Source organism: Hyla sarda, chromosome 1 (genome assembly GCF_029499605.1).
Source record: "Hyla sarda isolate aHylSar1 chromosome 1, aHylSar1.hap1, whole genome shotgun sequence".
NCBI classification, from domain to species: Eukaryota; Metazoa; Chordata; class Amphibia; order Anura; family Hylidae; genus Hyla; species Hyla sarda.
The window spans coordinates 90,541,605-90,559,045 of NC_079189.1; the positions used below are offsets into that span (position 1 = coordinate 90,541,605).

General features: G+C 40.2%; 1 protein-coding gene across 1 annotated transcript in view; it reads right to left on the minus strand.

Moving 5' to 3' along the window:
* Positions 1 to 17,441, minus strand: part of CORIN (corin, serine peptidase) — a 300,775-nt gene that overhangs the window by 53,626 nt on the left and 229,708 nt on the right. The window contains exons 6-12 of the mRNA XM_056557481.1: positions 15,111 to 15,224; positions 14,018 to 14,125; positions 10,882 to 10,992; positions 9,738 to 9,860; positions 6,207 to 6,311; positions 3,335 to 3,566; positions 738 to 883 (exon numbers count right to left, since the gene is read on the minus strand). Coding sequence (XP_056413456.1) covers positions 738 to 883; positions 3,335 to 3,566; positions 6,207 to 6,311; positions 9,738 to 9,860; positions 10,882 to 10,992; positions 14,018 to 14,125; positions 15,111 to 15,224 — 939 coding nt within the window. The remainder of the gene's footprint in view (positions 1 to 737; positions 884 to 3,334; positions 3,567 to 6,206; positions 6,312 to 9,737; positions 9,861 to 10,881; positions 10,993 to 14,017; positions 14,126 to 15,110; positions 15,225 to 17,441) is intronic.

Below are 17,441 nucleotides of genomic sequence, written 5' to 3' on the forward strand. Positions count from 1 at the left end.
TTAATGTTTTTTAATAGAAGTCATTTACAAATCTGTTTAACTTTCTGGAGCCAGTTGATATATAAAAAAAAGTTTTTTCCTGGATAACCCCTTTAAGCATAGACTTTTAAAGCGAAATATGATCTGCCTCCATAAAATAATGAAGACATGACCTTAGTTCCCTGTCTCTGCCTTCTTATTTTCCAACCCCCTTCTCACAAAGCTGCACAGATGCTCATTCCTGCAGCATAGCGAGAGTCATTCATCAGGAGCCTATAATTTTCAGAATGGTAAAGTTATCTCTTCTCTCCTCACACAGCATATGGTGTTATTATAGGGAATAATATCCTCCCTCCTGCTAAGTGGATTTAGTGCCTGTACAGCCTGTAATATAAAAAGCTATAGTAGAATATAATATTATATTATATATTTACCTCATCCTGGCCAAGGAATATTCAGCCAGATTTCCTTATTCATAATTCTTGCAGTGATTGATGTACTTCTAGAAGGGTCTGATACGCTAGTGTATCAGCTGTATATGCTGCAGCCTATGTGGTTGTATATTCACTGTGTGTGAGGAGAACTGAGCAACTGAGCATGAAGAGAAGAAACTGTCTAGAGGACATATCCAATGGAAACAAGCAAACAAAATTACAGTACCCAGTCTATATTGGTAGGGCTGCCTTTTACAAACTATTGAGTTCTAAAACCTAATTGTATTTTCAAATATGTTTCATTCCACATGGTAAAATCCTTACCTTCCACATACTGGTCAGGCATCAGACACGTCTGGTTATCCGACTTTTCATCAGGAAATTGGCTACAGTCAGTGTCTTCTGGCCACTGTAACCCCACAATCCCTAATACAGACTCACATCGCTCTTTTGAATGTTCACAGAGAGATCTGGAATAACATAGTGGAGAGATGACTTCTGATTTCAGCAGGGTGGGACAGTCTGCACACTAATGTAGAAATAATCTGCTGTCATGTTTTACTTGGATGTTCCCTTCAAAACTAAGTTAAAGGGAACTTGTCATCAGTGTCATGCTGTACGAAATAAAGTCAGACTAAAGAAGGGATAGGCTCCCTAGTTACAATTGTGTATAATTCAATCTGAGTGCCATAGTGGTCCCTGGAGGCTTCTACCATTCCCAGCAGCCTTGATTGATAGATCTTTACCATTTTTTACTTTGTAACAAGAAAGCCTGTGCCTGTTTCTTGCTACCTTTGGTTCGGGCAGCATAAAAATTATGACTGGTTTTCTTTCAGTATGAGTTTTCTCTGGTGCTAAGACATCTTATCCCCTATCCAAAGGATAGGGGATAAGGAAGTGCGGCGTGGAAGATCATGGGGGTCCCCAGCGGCGGGACCCCCCGCGATCAGGCATCTTATCCCCTATCCTTTGGATAGGGGATAAGATGTCTTAGTGCCGGAGTAACCCTTTAAAGAAGTAAGAATTATGAATGTAAGATCTAACTAGATTTTGATTTAAGGTTAATGACTGTGAAGTAAAGTTGTCTAAGGATATAATCCAGGCAGAAAAAAAACACTTGATACCAGACGCTCACATTTTCTAGAATCATGAGATTTTGATGATGAACTAAGGAGAGGAACACCTGGAAGTCTTTTATCGAAGACATTAATCCCGTAAGGGATTTTAAATAAAGTTGAACTATTTTTATTTTCATTATTGATGGTAGCAAAATTTGCTGCGATCTACACAAGAAATTGGCATAAATTGTAGCTTCAATTGACACTAGTTGACATAGATTTCAATTTGTGGTGCAAGGACAAACATTTATTAAAAGGGTACTCCGATGGAAAACATTTTTTTTTTAAATCAACTGGTGACAGAAAGTTAAACAGATTTGTAAATGACTTCTATTAAAAAATCTTAATCATTCCAGTCCTTTTTAGCAGCTGTATGCTACAGAGGAAATTATTTTCTTTATGAATTTCTTTTTTGTCTTGTCCACAGTGCTCTCTGCTGACACCTCTGTCCATGTCAGGAACTGTCCAGAACAGCATAGGTTTGCAATGGGGATTTTCTCCTGCTCTGGACAGTTCCTGATAGGGCATCAGGTGTCAGCAGAGAGCACTGTGGACAAGACAAAAAAGAAATTCAAAAAGAAAAGAATTTCCTTTATAGCATACAGCTGCTAAAAAGTACTGGAAGGGTAAATATTTTTTTAATAGCAGTAATTTACAAATCTGTTTAACTTTCTGCCACCAGTTGATTTAAAGAGAAACCCCTTTAAAAGGCGGCTGCACAAAAGATGGGATAGCTGACAAATGATTGCTAATTTGTTGACTGATCAATGTCCCTTTTACAAGGGAACAAGTGTTTCTGAGAACAATCATTTCCCCTATAAAAGGGCCTATAAAAGGGCCTTTAGACTAGAATGTCTACATGTACACCAGATTTATCAGTCTGATACAATGATAAAACTCAAAATTCCTTAGAAGTCCTTAGCCTGTGTTCACAAGGTGCTTTTTCATTTTGTGCTGTAATTCTGGCAAAATCGCAGTGAAAAATGCAGCTATTTATCCTCAATATTAATTCTTTATATATAAAGCACAGGTAGATTCCGCAGCACTGTAAACCCAAATTGGTCCCTGTATCTCACAATCTAAAGTCACCATGTTTTGGATGAAATACACGCAAGTGCAAGTGCAATTGCAGATGTTTTCCTTGGTGGGATTTAAAGGGGCTATCCAGGGAAAAACTTTTTTTAATGTATCAACTGGCTCCAGAAAGTTAAACAGATTTGTAAATTACTTCTATTAGAAAATCTTAATCCTTTCAGTACTAATGAGCTTCTGAAGTTAAGGTTGTTCTTTTCTGTCTATGTGCTCTCTGATGACACCTGTCTCGGGGACCGCCCAGTTTAGAAGCAAATCCCAATAGCAAACCTCTTCTAAACTGGGCGGTTCCCGAGACACGTGTCATCAGAGAGCACTTAGACAGAAAAGAGCAACCTTAACTTCAGAAGCTCATAAGTACTGAAAGGATTAAGATTTTTTAATAGAAGTAATTTACAAATTGGTTTAACTTTCTGGAGCCAGTTGATATATATAAAAAAAAGTTTCTTCCTTGATAACCCCTTTAAACGTAGGACCTCAGCGTTGGCAAGGCAACAGTGCTAGCCACTAAGCCACCATAAATAACTATGCAGATTGCAGTAAAATAGTGTCATTTTTGACAGAATTTTGCAAAACCACAGGAAAAAAATTCAGAAAAAATGAAGAAAAACAGTGTGCACCATGTGTGTGAACATAGCCTTAGAATGTACCACAGTTGAAGAAATGAATACAGCTGCCCTGCATTCTGAACACTTTGATTAGATACATTACCTGCAAGGCGGTATCTGCTTGTTTGTATCAAGATCACACTTTGGTACCAGAATAGTGCAAGCAAAATACATGAGATATTTGTAGCAATTGGTCTGGACAAGGGCTGGAAACAAAGATGACTCCCAGCTTATGGAGGCTTCTTTCTGGGTTCTGTGGCCAAGATAGTTTGGGAAATGTGTGTAATTATACGGCAGATTCATACATAGTTCTAGGGTTATTGGTTCACATCGACCTGAAAGTAATAAAAAGCTATTTCAGATATTTTTTAGTTATTATTTACAATAGGATGGACACATTTTACACACCGTATTTTTTGCCGTATAACACGCACTTTTTCTTCCCCAAAACTGGGGGGAAAGTTAGTGCGTCTTATAAAGCGAATACACACCTATCGCGGCGGTCCCTGCAGCCATCAGCTGCCGGGACCCGCGGCTAATACAGGACATCACCGATCGTAACTGATCGTAACCCTTCAGACGCGGTGATCAAAGCTGACCGCCGCGTCTGAAGCGAAAATAACACTAACCTGGCTGTTCAATCGGGCTGTTCGGGACCGCCGCGGTGAAATTGCGGCGTCCCGAACAGCTTACAGGACACCGGGAGGGACCTTACCTGCCTCCTCGGTGTCTGCTCCGTGCCGGGATCCCCTGCATGGCCGGCGCTCTCCTTCGTCGTCATCACGTCGCCGCGCATGCTGTCACGTCATCCAATAGGAGTAGCGACGTGATGGCGGCGACAGAGAGCGAGGATACCGGGCAGCAGAGACGTTCCGGAGTGATGGGGAAACCCTGGGGACGCGGCAACAGCGATGGAGGGCGACATCCAGGGCAGCGGTGACGAGCAGTGACGGGTCCGGAGCGGTGGGGACACGTGAGTATTACCTCCTATACCAGTGGTCTTCAACCAGCAGACCTCCAGATGTTGCAAATCTACAACTCCCAGCATGCCCGGACAGCCGTTGGCTGTCCGGGCATGCTGGGAGTTGTAGTTTTGCAACATCTGAAGGTCCGCAAGTTGAAGATAACTGTCCTATCCTTTACTTTGTATTTGGTTCAGAATCTTAATTTTCAAGATTTTTATCCTATAAAATTAGGTGGGTCTTATATGATGAAAAATACGGTATTTCATTTCTCTATTCACAGATGCAGCACATATATGCAACTTCATGGGAGAGGCCCATCTACGTCCGGTGCCACAGCTGTTTGTCCAGATGGCCCGAAAAAGAGGAGAGCTACTAGTGACTATATTATTGTCAGGGCTGGTGCACTCTGGGTACATCTGTGTACAGCAATTGTATTCTACTGACAACGTACTCAGCCCTGTTTCGTAACATCTACATAACTTGCAAAAAGAGCAGTAAATCATTTAGCTTCCGACTGGAGCGAAGTCTGTAGGAGAATATGGAGCCAAAATATAATGCACGACAACTGCTCATCGAAATGCTGGGATTTTTAGTTTTGCAACAGCTGGAGGCACCCTGATTGGGAAACACTGACCTACAGTATATAACATGACAGACATTGATGTCATCATTTTGAAATTAGAGTTGACTTTTACCACCAACTATAGTGCTGCAATTTTGCTTGGGTTGTACCTATAAGGCTAAACCGGTTGAAAAATTCTGCTTGTAAATTCTGTTGCAACAGAATCAATTTTATCTGCAGAATCTGCTCGGGAATGCACTGCCGTCTATGGAGACACCGCATTTCCAAGCAGTCCTACCGACGGCCTGTTCTGCCGGAGTGTCTGTCCAGAAAATTTTGCCAAGTAAACAGCCTTACTCTGCTCCCACCATCACATGATTCTCTATAATGCAGCCTACATATATTTTTACATATATTCTATTTAGTTGCAGCACCGTATTCACAATTGTATTAGTTATCACTATTGTTGAGTAACTAGAAGTTGTAAATATTGATTTGAACAAGTATTAGCACATCTAATAGAAGACAATATAATAGCGAATCAAACCAAAGAGTGACCTTTCACTGCCTCATTAATAGACTCTAATTTTAAAGGAGTACTCGCCCCTAGACATCTTATCCCCTATGCTGGGGACCCCGCGATCTCGGATGGGGTACCCCAGACATCTGGTGCACATAGCGAACTTCGCTCCATGCAGGATGACTGGCGATGCGGGGCAGAGGCTTGTGCTGTCACGGCCATGCCTCGCTCATGCCCCCTCCCATAGACTTGCATTGAGGGGGCTTGGCCGTGAGGGCACAAGCCTCCAGTGTTGCACCTGACACTCTAAATGAATGCCGGGTGCCGCATGGAGATCTTGGGGGTCCTTAGTGGCGGGACCCCTGCGATCAGACCTATCCTTTGGATAGGGGATAAGATGTCTAGGGACAGAGGACCCCTTTAAAGGGGTACTCCGGTGGAAAACTTTTTTTTTTTAAATGAACTGGTGCCAGAAAGTTAAACAGATTTGTAAATGACTTCTATTAAAAAATCTTTATCCTTCCAGTAACTATTAGCAGCTGTATGCTACAGAGGAAATTCATTGATTTTTGAATTTCTTTTTTGTCTTGTCCACAGTGCTCTCTGCTGACACCTCTGTCCGTGTCAGGAACTGTCCAGAGCAGCATAGGTTTGTTATGGGGATTTTCTCCTGCTCTGGACAGTTCCTGATACGGGCATCAGGTGTCAGCAGAGAGCACTGTGGACAAGACAAAAAAGAAATTCAAAAAGAAAAGAATTTCCTCTGTAGTATACAGCTGCTAAAAAGTACTAGAAGGATAAAGATTTTTTAATAGAAGTAATTTACAAATCTGTTTAACTTTCTGGCACCAATTGATTTAAAAAAAATAAAAAATGTTTTCCACCGGAGTACCCTTTTAAGGAAAACTAGATAATGTAATGAACATACTACAGTTGGTTCTGTTTTGAGGTATTTCACAGTTGAGGTCTTTGATACATGGTCCAGGGCAAGCTGGTAAAACACATCTAGAGTCCCCTTCTTGGCATGGCTGACCTGTGAATGGAATACACAACAGCTTTATAATCTTTCTACAAGAAGGAGCATTATATATCCACATACGATGCCTGAACCTTAATAGTTAACGGAAAACTTGTGTTCATACAGTGTATTTTGAGGCACAAAAATTTGCTTGTGATTTTGAGCTTATTTCTGCAAAATACATATCATACCTACACACAAGTGTCATAGTAGTGGACAGAAGTAGCCACAGACGTCGTGAACATGCAGCTACATGAGTGTCATGCCTTATTGACCCAACACTGTGTGGACTTTCCTTTAATGGATACGTAAATATGTGTTATATTTTATAAATCATTTTTAATAATACTTAAATACTAGTAGTACCAGCAGTGAGCTCATACGGAGAGCGGAGCACTTTATTTATAATGTACATTGATAAATTACCACTATTACTCACCAATATTGAAAGGTGATATTGTATTATTACACCTGGAGCACAGTGTGTTTGTAGGTACACTGGGTTATAGTTGGGGATCCGGGTCTGGCCAAGGGTTAAATGATACCCCCCTTAATGTAGTGATGTACTAATTAGAATAACTGGATGGTGGTTATATATGGGATGTGGCATGCTGATATTGGGGTGAGAGCTAGTTTACCTAATGAGGGCTAGGTGATATAATTGGATCTACTTTAAGGATTAAATGGGGGATAGGGGAGTAATATGTAAATGTGGGGAAAATATATTGAGATTGGTATAGGCATTGTAATAGTAATGGTAATATTGATTTATACAATTGTTGGTTTTGTTGGGAGGCAAGTATAGACATATAGGTTTAGAGATACACTAATTGGGATTTATATTGGGACAAGTATGTATATTTAGAAATGAAGACATGTATGAATGTGCAGTGACAGCGTGTGTGTCGATGCACATGGATGGATGGGAGTAACTTGATTGATTAAATATTGATTAGTGGTTGTTACGCCGAGAGCTCCGGGTCCCCGCTCCTCCCCGGAGCGCTCGCAGCGTTTACCTGCTCGAAGCCACGGTCAGACCTGCTGACCGGGAGCGCTGCGATAGTGTCTCTAGCAGGGATGCGATCCGCGATGCGGGATGCGCCCGCTCACGGTTCACATCCCAGCCTGCTTACCAGACCTGTCCTCCTTCTGTCCACTACCAGCGCGTGCGGCCCCGCTCCCTAGGGTGCGCGCGTGCCGGCTCTCTGCAAATTAAAGGGCCAGTGCGCCGTTGATTGGCGCCTGGCCCAAATTAGTCATTTCACCTGTGCACTGGTCTATATTACCTCACTTCCCCTTCCCTGTATTGCCGGATCTTGTTGCCATTGTGCCAGTGAAAGCGTTCCCAAGCCAGTGTTCCAGACCTCCTGCCGTTGCCCCTGACTACGATCCTTGCTGCCTGCCCTGACCTTCTGCTACGTCCGACCTTGCTCTTGCCTAATCCCTTGTACCGCGCCTATCTCAGCAGTCAGTCGGGGTTGATTCGCTATCGGGTGGAACGACCTGGGGGTTACCTGCCGCAGCAAGTCCATCCTCTGGTGAATACTAGTAACCCCTTAGACTCCGTTCCCCTGGTACGGCCCACGTCATCACCCCACTGACACAGAGGATCCACCACCAGTATCCTCCCAGTACCCGGATCCTGACAGTGGTATTGTGGTATTGTATGTATTGTATTATATTTCCTTTTATTTATTATATTATGATATCTACACTGTGGTGATATTTGTTTAAGACACATATGAATATAAATTATATAATTACTGAATTGGATTATATTGATTTCATAATCTATTATATCATCATATTATGCTTCTTCTTTTTTTATTATAGATTGTATACTTTATATTTTATATATCCCCATAGATCTATGTAATATCCCATACCCCATGAAATAGTTTGATGGGAAATTATTGGTACAATCTCAGTGCTCACGCACTAATACTCCGGGCGGAAGCCTGAACCTTACGCGTCTGGTTAGGGCGGAAGCTGTCATGGTAACATGACAACGGATGCCCGATGACGCTGCGGGGTCGGACGTCCGAATCCGGCGATCCATCCGTGCGCCGATAGGAGGGAGCAGCACATAGATAATCAGGGAAGCTGAACAAAAAAACGTCTTGACGAAGTGGGGTTGCCCACAAAACGACGAGCGTGCACGGGGTCCCCAGATGGCCACTGGTAATATGCCGGGAGCAGGTAATGAATGCAAGTTGGATTACTGTTATGTCACTTTATTTATTATAGAAGAGCTTCATTATCCTTACTGAGTATATGGAGGGTTACATGTGCATATTGCCAATAACTGATGGTATTGTGGTGGGGGACGCCGGAGCTTATGGGGTACATGTTTTTTATGGGATGGGGTTGTTTGTCATTCCATGTATTGTGACATTGTTGTATTGGTTTTTCTAATAAAGGATTTTTGGATTAAATAGTGGATATATATATAATTCTTTGGGTGACAAGTGTAGGTTATATACTTGGTGTAGTGTTGTTACCTAGTGACATATTATACTATATATTTTCCCAGGAAGAGTGTAGGTGATATTGCACTACTTATGGTAAATAAAAAATCTTTCTAATGTACTTGTACTTTTTATTTGTGTTTAAAAAATCTGCCACTAGGTGTCTCCCTACTTGTCCAGAGCACATTTCCCCCATCTCTTGCACAGACTTTGGACTCCTGCTGGCCTGGCAGAAGTCCAAAATCAGGAAATGCAGTCTGGAGTGCTGACAGGGGTGTGTGAAGATTTAGCCATTTATAGCTCATCTCACACTGAACTGCTCTGGGCTGTGTGTAGCAGAGGGAGGGAGGAAGTTCTCCCCTGTATGGCTTCAGATGATGTCGTGCCTGCTGGGGAACGCCCCTTCCAAGTCTGTGAATCTGAATGAGACTGAGCAGAAAATACAGAGCAATATCAAGGTAGAAATCTAAAAAATAATAGAAATAAAGGCAGGGGGTGGTTTTTAATGATGGGGGCAGTGAACTGGGAGGATTATAAAATGTAACAAGATTATGACAGGTACTCTTTAAAGTATGGGGGCCTTATAGTAAACCTAGATTGGTCTATAGCCAGTGGCAGGGGTGGTTCTGGACCCTTTCCCACAAATCTTTGCATTATCTATACTGCTCCTTGGTCCAGATGTTAATAAGCACCAGGAAGTCACATGGGTCAGTGCACACAAGTGCAGGCTACTCAGGAGTGGCAAGTAGATTATGCCCCCAATTCCAAATGTTCCCCAAACAAGAATATGTTTAGAGCTCCCCTGTCTATAGTCATATATATTAGATACTTTGATGGAACCAAATTTAGACCAAAGTTAGACCACCATTTTCAGTATTTCTTCTATAGATGTTGAAGAGTTAATCTCAGTTCTTTCAGTTTTATATATTGTCAGAAAGAATAAAATGGAAGATAAATGGTGTTTGCTCCTCACCCTTACTGTCAGTGCAATTTTCTTCATCGCTGCCATCTTTACAGTCATTATCTCCATCACAGAGAAAGGCACTAGGAATACACTGCCCATTCCTGCATTCAGACAGACCTTGGCTATGACAAGCTAGGGAAATGGGATCACATTCAGATTAGTTCCATGAAGAATTTTTATAACTCAGATCTTTTTGCTAGAAAGAATATACATTTTCTTTCCTAGAGTCTCAAGATACAGCCTAATAATTCCCTATCTGCAGGTGTTAGGGGGGTATAGTTTAAGGGTTAAACCTAACAAATGTAATTCATTTATTTTATTATAAGACTTCTAAAGCAGTGTTCGTATCACAATATGAAGGGATGTAACCCCACTTGATAATTATACTATTACAAAGTAATCTGTATTGAAAATGGATGGTACAGCTTAGAAATATACTATGTTCAGGATCCCCATCATCTGGCCAAATCTGGTGAGCCGTCTGGTGGACCATTGCAAATTACAATTATATTAATATTGAATTTGGAGCAAATTAAGCAATGTCCAGCACTGCATTTAAAATCCGTACATTTAAAAAGATGGGTTTCAAACATCAGACGCATTTCAGGTATGGAGACCCTTAGTCATGGCTATGATTAAGAGTCTCCATATCTGAAACATGTCAAATGCTTGTAACCCATCTTTTCCCATGTTCAGATATGCAACTTTTAATGGATATCAGTAAACTAAGGATTTGTTTAAGAAGAACCCGTAGTGCTGGACATTGGTTTTCACTTTACTGCTTCTTGAGCCACTACACTCACAATTAGCCATGTACTTATGAGGATCAGACTGCAGATAGGTGGGCCAATCTTTATGTATGAATTTGTCATCAAAGTTAGCAATGGTGCATGATTTGTTGCATTTTTGGGGTGTTGATTTTGTGACATTCATGCCTGCTGAGAGCTGACAATAACTGCCCATAACAATGGCAACTTGGCTAATACAAATCACAGAGAGGATCAATTCAAACAAATACATAATAAATAAAGCAGACCATGTATGCGCACCATGTATATACTATAATTTTAACCAATAATGTGCCACAAATGTGGTGCAGGAATTTTGATGCTTGTAGATCAGAGAGATAAAATATGTAGCATAAATATCTTACAACAATTGACTTCATCAGACTTGTCAGCACAATCGTGGTCTCCATCGCAAACCCATCTCAGTGAGATACATCGTCCATCTCCACAGCGATAACTTTGTGCAGGGTTACAGTCTAAGGGTTATGATATAAGAATGAATGAGAGATCGTAAAATACAAGATCGATGGATGTTATCTCAGAAACCATGAAGATATTTGCAAAGCTGAATGTGTAATCTGACATAAGCAGTCACCACCTCTCTAATATCATCCATACACTCTCTATTATTATCTTCATAAAAGATGCTGCTGTAATAATTGGGACAGTTTTATGTGAAAATAGAGGCGGGTGTAGGCTGACCTGACAGAAGTCAGCAGTCTTAGGCTGGATTCACATATGTGCGGCATCCGACATAGGTGAACTCCGCCTAGATCTTAGCGCCAATGCAAAAGAAAAATAAGTTGCACTAACCCAATTGTAGTGAAGTTCATATTCAATGCTTTATTTAAAGCATGCGTGCAGATGTATAGTAAAGCACATGCGGGGAGGGAGAGGAGATACCATCAGACACATATACAACAGAAGGCTACTAATTTCACATCATGGAGACCCCTTAAAGGGGTATTCCAGGAAAAAACTTTTTTTTATATATCAACTGGCTCCAGAAAGTTAAACAGATTTGTAAATGACTTCTATTAAAAAATCTTAATCCTTTCAGTACTTATGAGCTTCTGAAGTTAAGGTTGTTCTTTTCTGTCTAAATCCTCTCTGATGACACCTGTCTAGGAAAACACCTAGTTTAGAAGCAAATCCCCATAGCAAACCTCTTCTAAACTGGGCGGTTCCCGAGACACGTGTCATCAGAGAGAACTCTTAGACAGAAAAGAACAACCTTAACTTCAGAAGCTCATAAGTACTGAAAGGATTAAGATTTTTTAATAGAAGTAATTTACAAATCTGTTTAACTTTCTGGAGCCAGTTGATCTATATAAAAAAGTTTATTTTTCCTGGATAACCCCTTTAAGGACAGGACATTTAGAGCATTTTTTGTCATTCTGGACAAAGGCTGTTATTAAATGTCTGAGGTATCTGGGTTTCTTTTTTTTGTGTGTGTAATGTACACACACAAATTATAAAATGTTTTTACCATGACATATTGTACTTTAGTTAAAAGAGTACTCTGGTGGAAAACTTTTTTATTTATTTTTTTAAATCAACTGGTGCCAGAAAGTTAAACAGATTTGTAAATTACTTCTATTAAAAAATCTTAATCCTTCCAGTACTTATTAACTGCTGAATACTACAGAGGAAATTATTTTCTTTTTGGAACACAGAGCTCTCTGCTGACATCATGACCACAGTGCTCTCTGCTGACATCTCTGTCCATTTTAAGAACCATAGCAAACATATGCTGCTCTGGACAGTTCCTAAAATGGACATATATGTCAGCAGAGAGCACTGTGGTCATGATGTCAGCAGAGAGCTCTGTGTTCCAAAAAGAAAAGAATTTCCTCTGTAGTATTCAGCAACTAATAAGTACTAGAAGGATTAAGATTTTTTTTATGGAAGTAATTTACAAATCTGTTTAACTTTCTGGCACCAGTTGATTTAAAAAAAAAAAGTTTTCCACTGGAGTACCCATTTAAGTTGTAAATTTTTGTTGAAATATGCTGCGTTTTTTGTGAATAAACCCTAAATATTGTGAAATATTGTGTAAAAATATTTGGCGTTTTTTCAAATATTTTTTATGTCATTCATAGTGCTGTAAATTATGTTAGCAACTTTTAAGCTTCATCTTGCGGCATAAAGTTGTTATGGATGTGGTAATACCAATAATGTATAGGTTGTTTTTTTTATAATACAGGGCTTTATTGGGAAAGAAGCATTTATTTGTATTACTTTTTACACTTTTATTGAAAAACATTTTTTTTTTCCCTGTTGTAATTTACTGCAGTACATCAGTACTGCAGTTTCCTATAATTGTCAGCATTAGGCTAGGTTTTCCCACAAGTTGTTTCTGTAATTTTTTGGAATACTGCCAGTGCATTTTTTGAAGCCAGTAGTGTAGTAGGAATGAAAAATATAAAGGAAGGATTTATATTTCTCTTTCCTACTTGATCCACTGAAAAAATGCCAGAATGCCAGAAAAAAACCTGACAGGAAACTTAACCTTAGTGTCCATTCGCACGGCAGAATTTCTGCACATTCACACCAATTCTGCTTGTGCATTCATTTGGGTGGTTTCTGGCTTGTGCAGATTTTGTGCAGAATTGGTGCGAAATCCGCATGCGAAAATTCAGAAGTGTGAATGGGGGTGTGGAATCACATAGAAGTCTATTGGGCTTTAATTTGATGTGGAATATGAATGCGGAATCTGAGCGGAATTCCACATTCGGAGATTCTGCCATGTGATTAGACCCTTACACTGAAATGCAGCCTGTGAGATCCAGCCCATGGCTGAACCTCACAGGCTTCCAAACTCAGCAGACAGGAGGCCATCAGCTGGCCTCCTGCTGCCATGGCAATCATCAGGACCCCGCGACTACATCGCAGGGTCACTGATTGTGGGCAAGGAAAGCCACTTCCCCTGTCAATTTTAAAGATGTTGTGATCAATACTGATCACGGCATCTATGGGGTTAACACTGCCGAGACCATCGCAATCTCGGTCTCAGCAGCTGCGGCCAGATCCCGGCTGTAATTGACAGTCAGGTCCCACCGCTGAAAGATCAGAGAAAGCGATCCTTGTCAGGAAGGGGTTAAGTAAAACTCTGCATTATACCATTCCTCTGTTATTACTCCTGGAAATGATTGAATAAACTGACAATTGGGCTGTACCATTCCTCTTGACAACAGGGTGCATCTTTTTTCATCAACTGTCAACTGCCAGCACTGATTGGACAAAGTCAGATTGTGGGGAACAATGGATATTTTCTACAACAAGGTGTCGCATTTGTAGCATTTAAGTGTTACACTATACATTTCTAGGAGGGATAAAAAGTGTTTACTACAATGTATAGATCAGGACTCGGGTTGCTGACAGGTCTACTTTAGGTTATTATCCCTGATAATGGGTTATTAATAAAGCATATGAACCATTTATATATGCTAAAAGCCACATTCAGAATTACAGAAAAATCCTAAGAAATTTTCAACCTACCACAATTGTGCTCATCGCTCAGGTCTCCACAGTCATCGTATCCATCACAAACAAAGCTGTGGTTAAGGCACTTTCCTGTATTACACCGGTAAAGATTTTCACTGCAATCTGAGATTAATATCAATGTGAGTATATATAAGACATGGAATCAGCATTTGTTTACTGTAAGAAATCATGATACGTTTGTAAAATAGGGCTACTGGCCACAGATCTGTCAACTGTGACTACTGACTTATGTGGTTCCCCCTCTTCTGACCATTTCTCCACCATAAAAAAACCAGGAACCTTCAGCAGGTTCCTCCTGGCTAATAATTTTCTCTTGGCACAGCTACATTTTAGACATTTGGACTTTAGATTGCTGACTTTGCACAATGGAGGCAGGACCTACAATGCCCAGCATCCCTTGCCTTCATGTCAGGGCCCGCCTACATTGCACAAAGCCAGCAATTAACATATTAGCTTATTAGGCGTCTATCTCCGGAATCAGACCATGGAGCTGGGTAAATTATATTCCATTTTGATCCAGTTCACCCGCACTATAACCCTGTGTATTGGGTTAAGTGCGGGTGAACCAGCTTAAGCCAACCCTATCACAGATGGGATTTACTTTGTTTAACTAACGCTCCTCTTCACAAAGTGGATTAAGAAACAAAGAGATAAAACCTCAAAATATCTAGAGTAGATAAATAAACACTAGTGGCCACTAGTTTAACCTGCTATCTTCTTCTGATAGCATGTAATGTATATATCCATATACTGGAATCATTCCGGGCTTTAATTCTGTAATGTTTGTAAAGTAACTTAGTTCCAGTTGGTCAAATTTTTTTTTGTTTACATTAGTTTTTGTTTGTACTAGTCTGTTTTTTTCTCTCTAAGAAATTCCTACAGCAAACTTTTCTGACATGTTATGGCAGCAAAGCCAAGTGCAGCAATTCAACAGCCCTTGAAAAATTGAGACTTATAGGTGTATAGACGTTGTGGGGTTCATAATCATGGTAACATAATTAGGACGGTTGAAAAAAGACATATGTCCATCAAGTTTAACAAAAGAAGTGAAGGGAATACTATATCAGTATAATCAAGAAATACTTACTGCAATGTATCTCGTCGCTCCAGTCATCACAGTCATTGTATCCATTGCATGCCAGTTTCTTGCCTATGCAGACTCCATTGCTGCACTGAAAGCTGTCTTTTTCTCCACACAATGCTAAAAAGTAAGATAAAAAGTCAGATTTGAGGTATTGTGATTTTATATTGATTAATATAGTATTAAATTGAACAGCCTCTGCTTAAAAGGATTGTCCAGGAGTTGAAGACCATAGCAGCTTTCTTCTAGACCAAGTGCTAGACCTGTGTCCATCTGGTATTGTAGATCAGTACATAAATAAAGAAACACATAGATCAGCTCACCGACTCTGGATGAAACACCGAGCACTAGTATAATGTGATCCGGAAGCACGAATGCAGGGAATCGTTCTTCCCTAATGAAGACAGGCAGTGAAGAGGAATGTCCAGCTCCCAGGAAATCCAGTTAAAACTTAACTTTTAATGCTTCCAAGGTTAAAAAATCATTCCAGTAATGGAAAGTGGAATGTCACTCATACAAAGGGGGAGTGAAACTCTGACGCGTTTCAAGCATAAGCTCTTAGTCATGGCAATGATATCACATTGCTGAGGGGTTTAAATACACAAGTACAAATGACGCAGACCCCTTTCAGGTACGCCTACTGACCTTCAAAGCCGGAACTGACGCAATGATCCATCAGACGTCAGGTTCACTGCACAGGTGCAGCATAATCACACCTTCATACTTGCCATTGTAATTGCTGAAGGCCACTATATGCTAGTTCAAAAATATTTGTCGCACAATGTGAAGAGAAACAAAGATTACTGCACAGCTGGGGTGCAATTGCGTTCACACCTTCTCTCTAACCATTAAAGTAACCCTTTGTTATTTTAGGTTAGAGAAGGTGTGGACGCAATTACACTGCAGCTGTGCAGTAATCTTGGTTTCTCTTCATATTGTGCAACAAATATTTTTACAATGACAAGTAGGAAGGTGTGGTTATGCTGCACCTGTGCAGTGAGTCTGATGGATCATTGCATCAGTTCTGGCTTTGAAGGTCAGTCGGCGTACCTGAAATGGGGTCTGCGTCATTTGTACTTGTGTATTTAAACCCCTCAGTAAGGTGATATCATTGCCATGACTAAGAGCTTATGCTTGAAACGCGTCAGAGTATCACTCCCCCTTTTTATGAGTGACATGTCACTTTCCATTACTGGAATGATTTTTTAACCTTGGATGCATTAAATGTTATGTTTTAACTGGATTCCCTGGGAGCTGGACATTCCCCTTCATTGTAGATCAGTCATGTTGAAGTTAAGTTAACTTAATTTAAATAGATAAGACAATGATTGTAAGTTACATATAGATGTTAATTAACTTCAGTATTTATAATGATTTCAATGCACTTATTGTAGTCCTTCTATTATTAAAATATATTATTATTTTATGGCTGGATGTGAAGAATCACATGATTCCAGTGCACTATATAGCTGCTGGAAGTCAAACGTCATTGATAAAGTTAAAACTCTCAGTAAAATTTGTTCTTCAAATCAAAGTCAAGGGAACACATGCTGATTTTTACAAGGACTTTTAGGACCAAGGATTGCCAGAGGACACCAAGGTTATGTTGTTTTTAGATAATTACAAGGCACATCCATCAGCTCCAGACTTTTACAGAAACATGTTTGCAGTTTTCTTATCTGCAAAAGTGACATAATGGACAAAGCCATTCTGAGTCGTTTTAGAGGTAGCCATATGTGCAGTCTTTTGACTGTAACAGCAGTATCCATCATTTTCAGGTTTCCTTCATTGCAACTGCTTTGGCAAGAAAGATTTAGGGTTGGTATACATAGTCATCTTAAACTAGTCAACATACCAAGCTGTTCCTCGGGAACCTGGAACAATTCCTTAAGACATTCCAGATGCCAATGCTTAGCAGCCTGACTGACTGTAATGCTGATGAGTAGATTACTCTGATAATGTTACTAGGTACCACTGAAATGTTCACATATAAGCAACTGAGTGTACTGTCCTCAACCTGCAGAACACTGGGTAGAAGATAAACCCAGAATAGAGATCCTGTTGGGACATGATTTGTTTGACAACTTGTCAGGAACATTGGCAGTTTTAAGCTAATCAGATGAAAGTTTGTACCGTGTTATCTTAGAAATATAGGGGAGGAGTGGAGTAGCGATGATACCTATATTGCCTGGGAGGATTTAGATAGCGAGCTTTCAAGACCTGTTAGGTCCCTTCATCAGGCATTTTACAAAATAAATGTGAAGAACATCTCTCTTAACCCCTTTAGGACGAAGCCCATTTTGACCTTAAGAACCAGGCCAATTTTCAGTTTCGTTT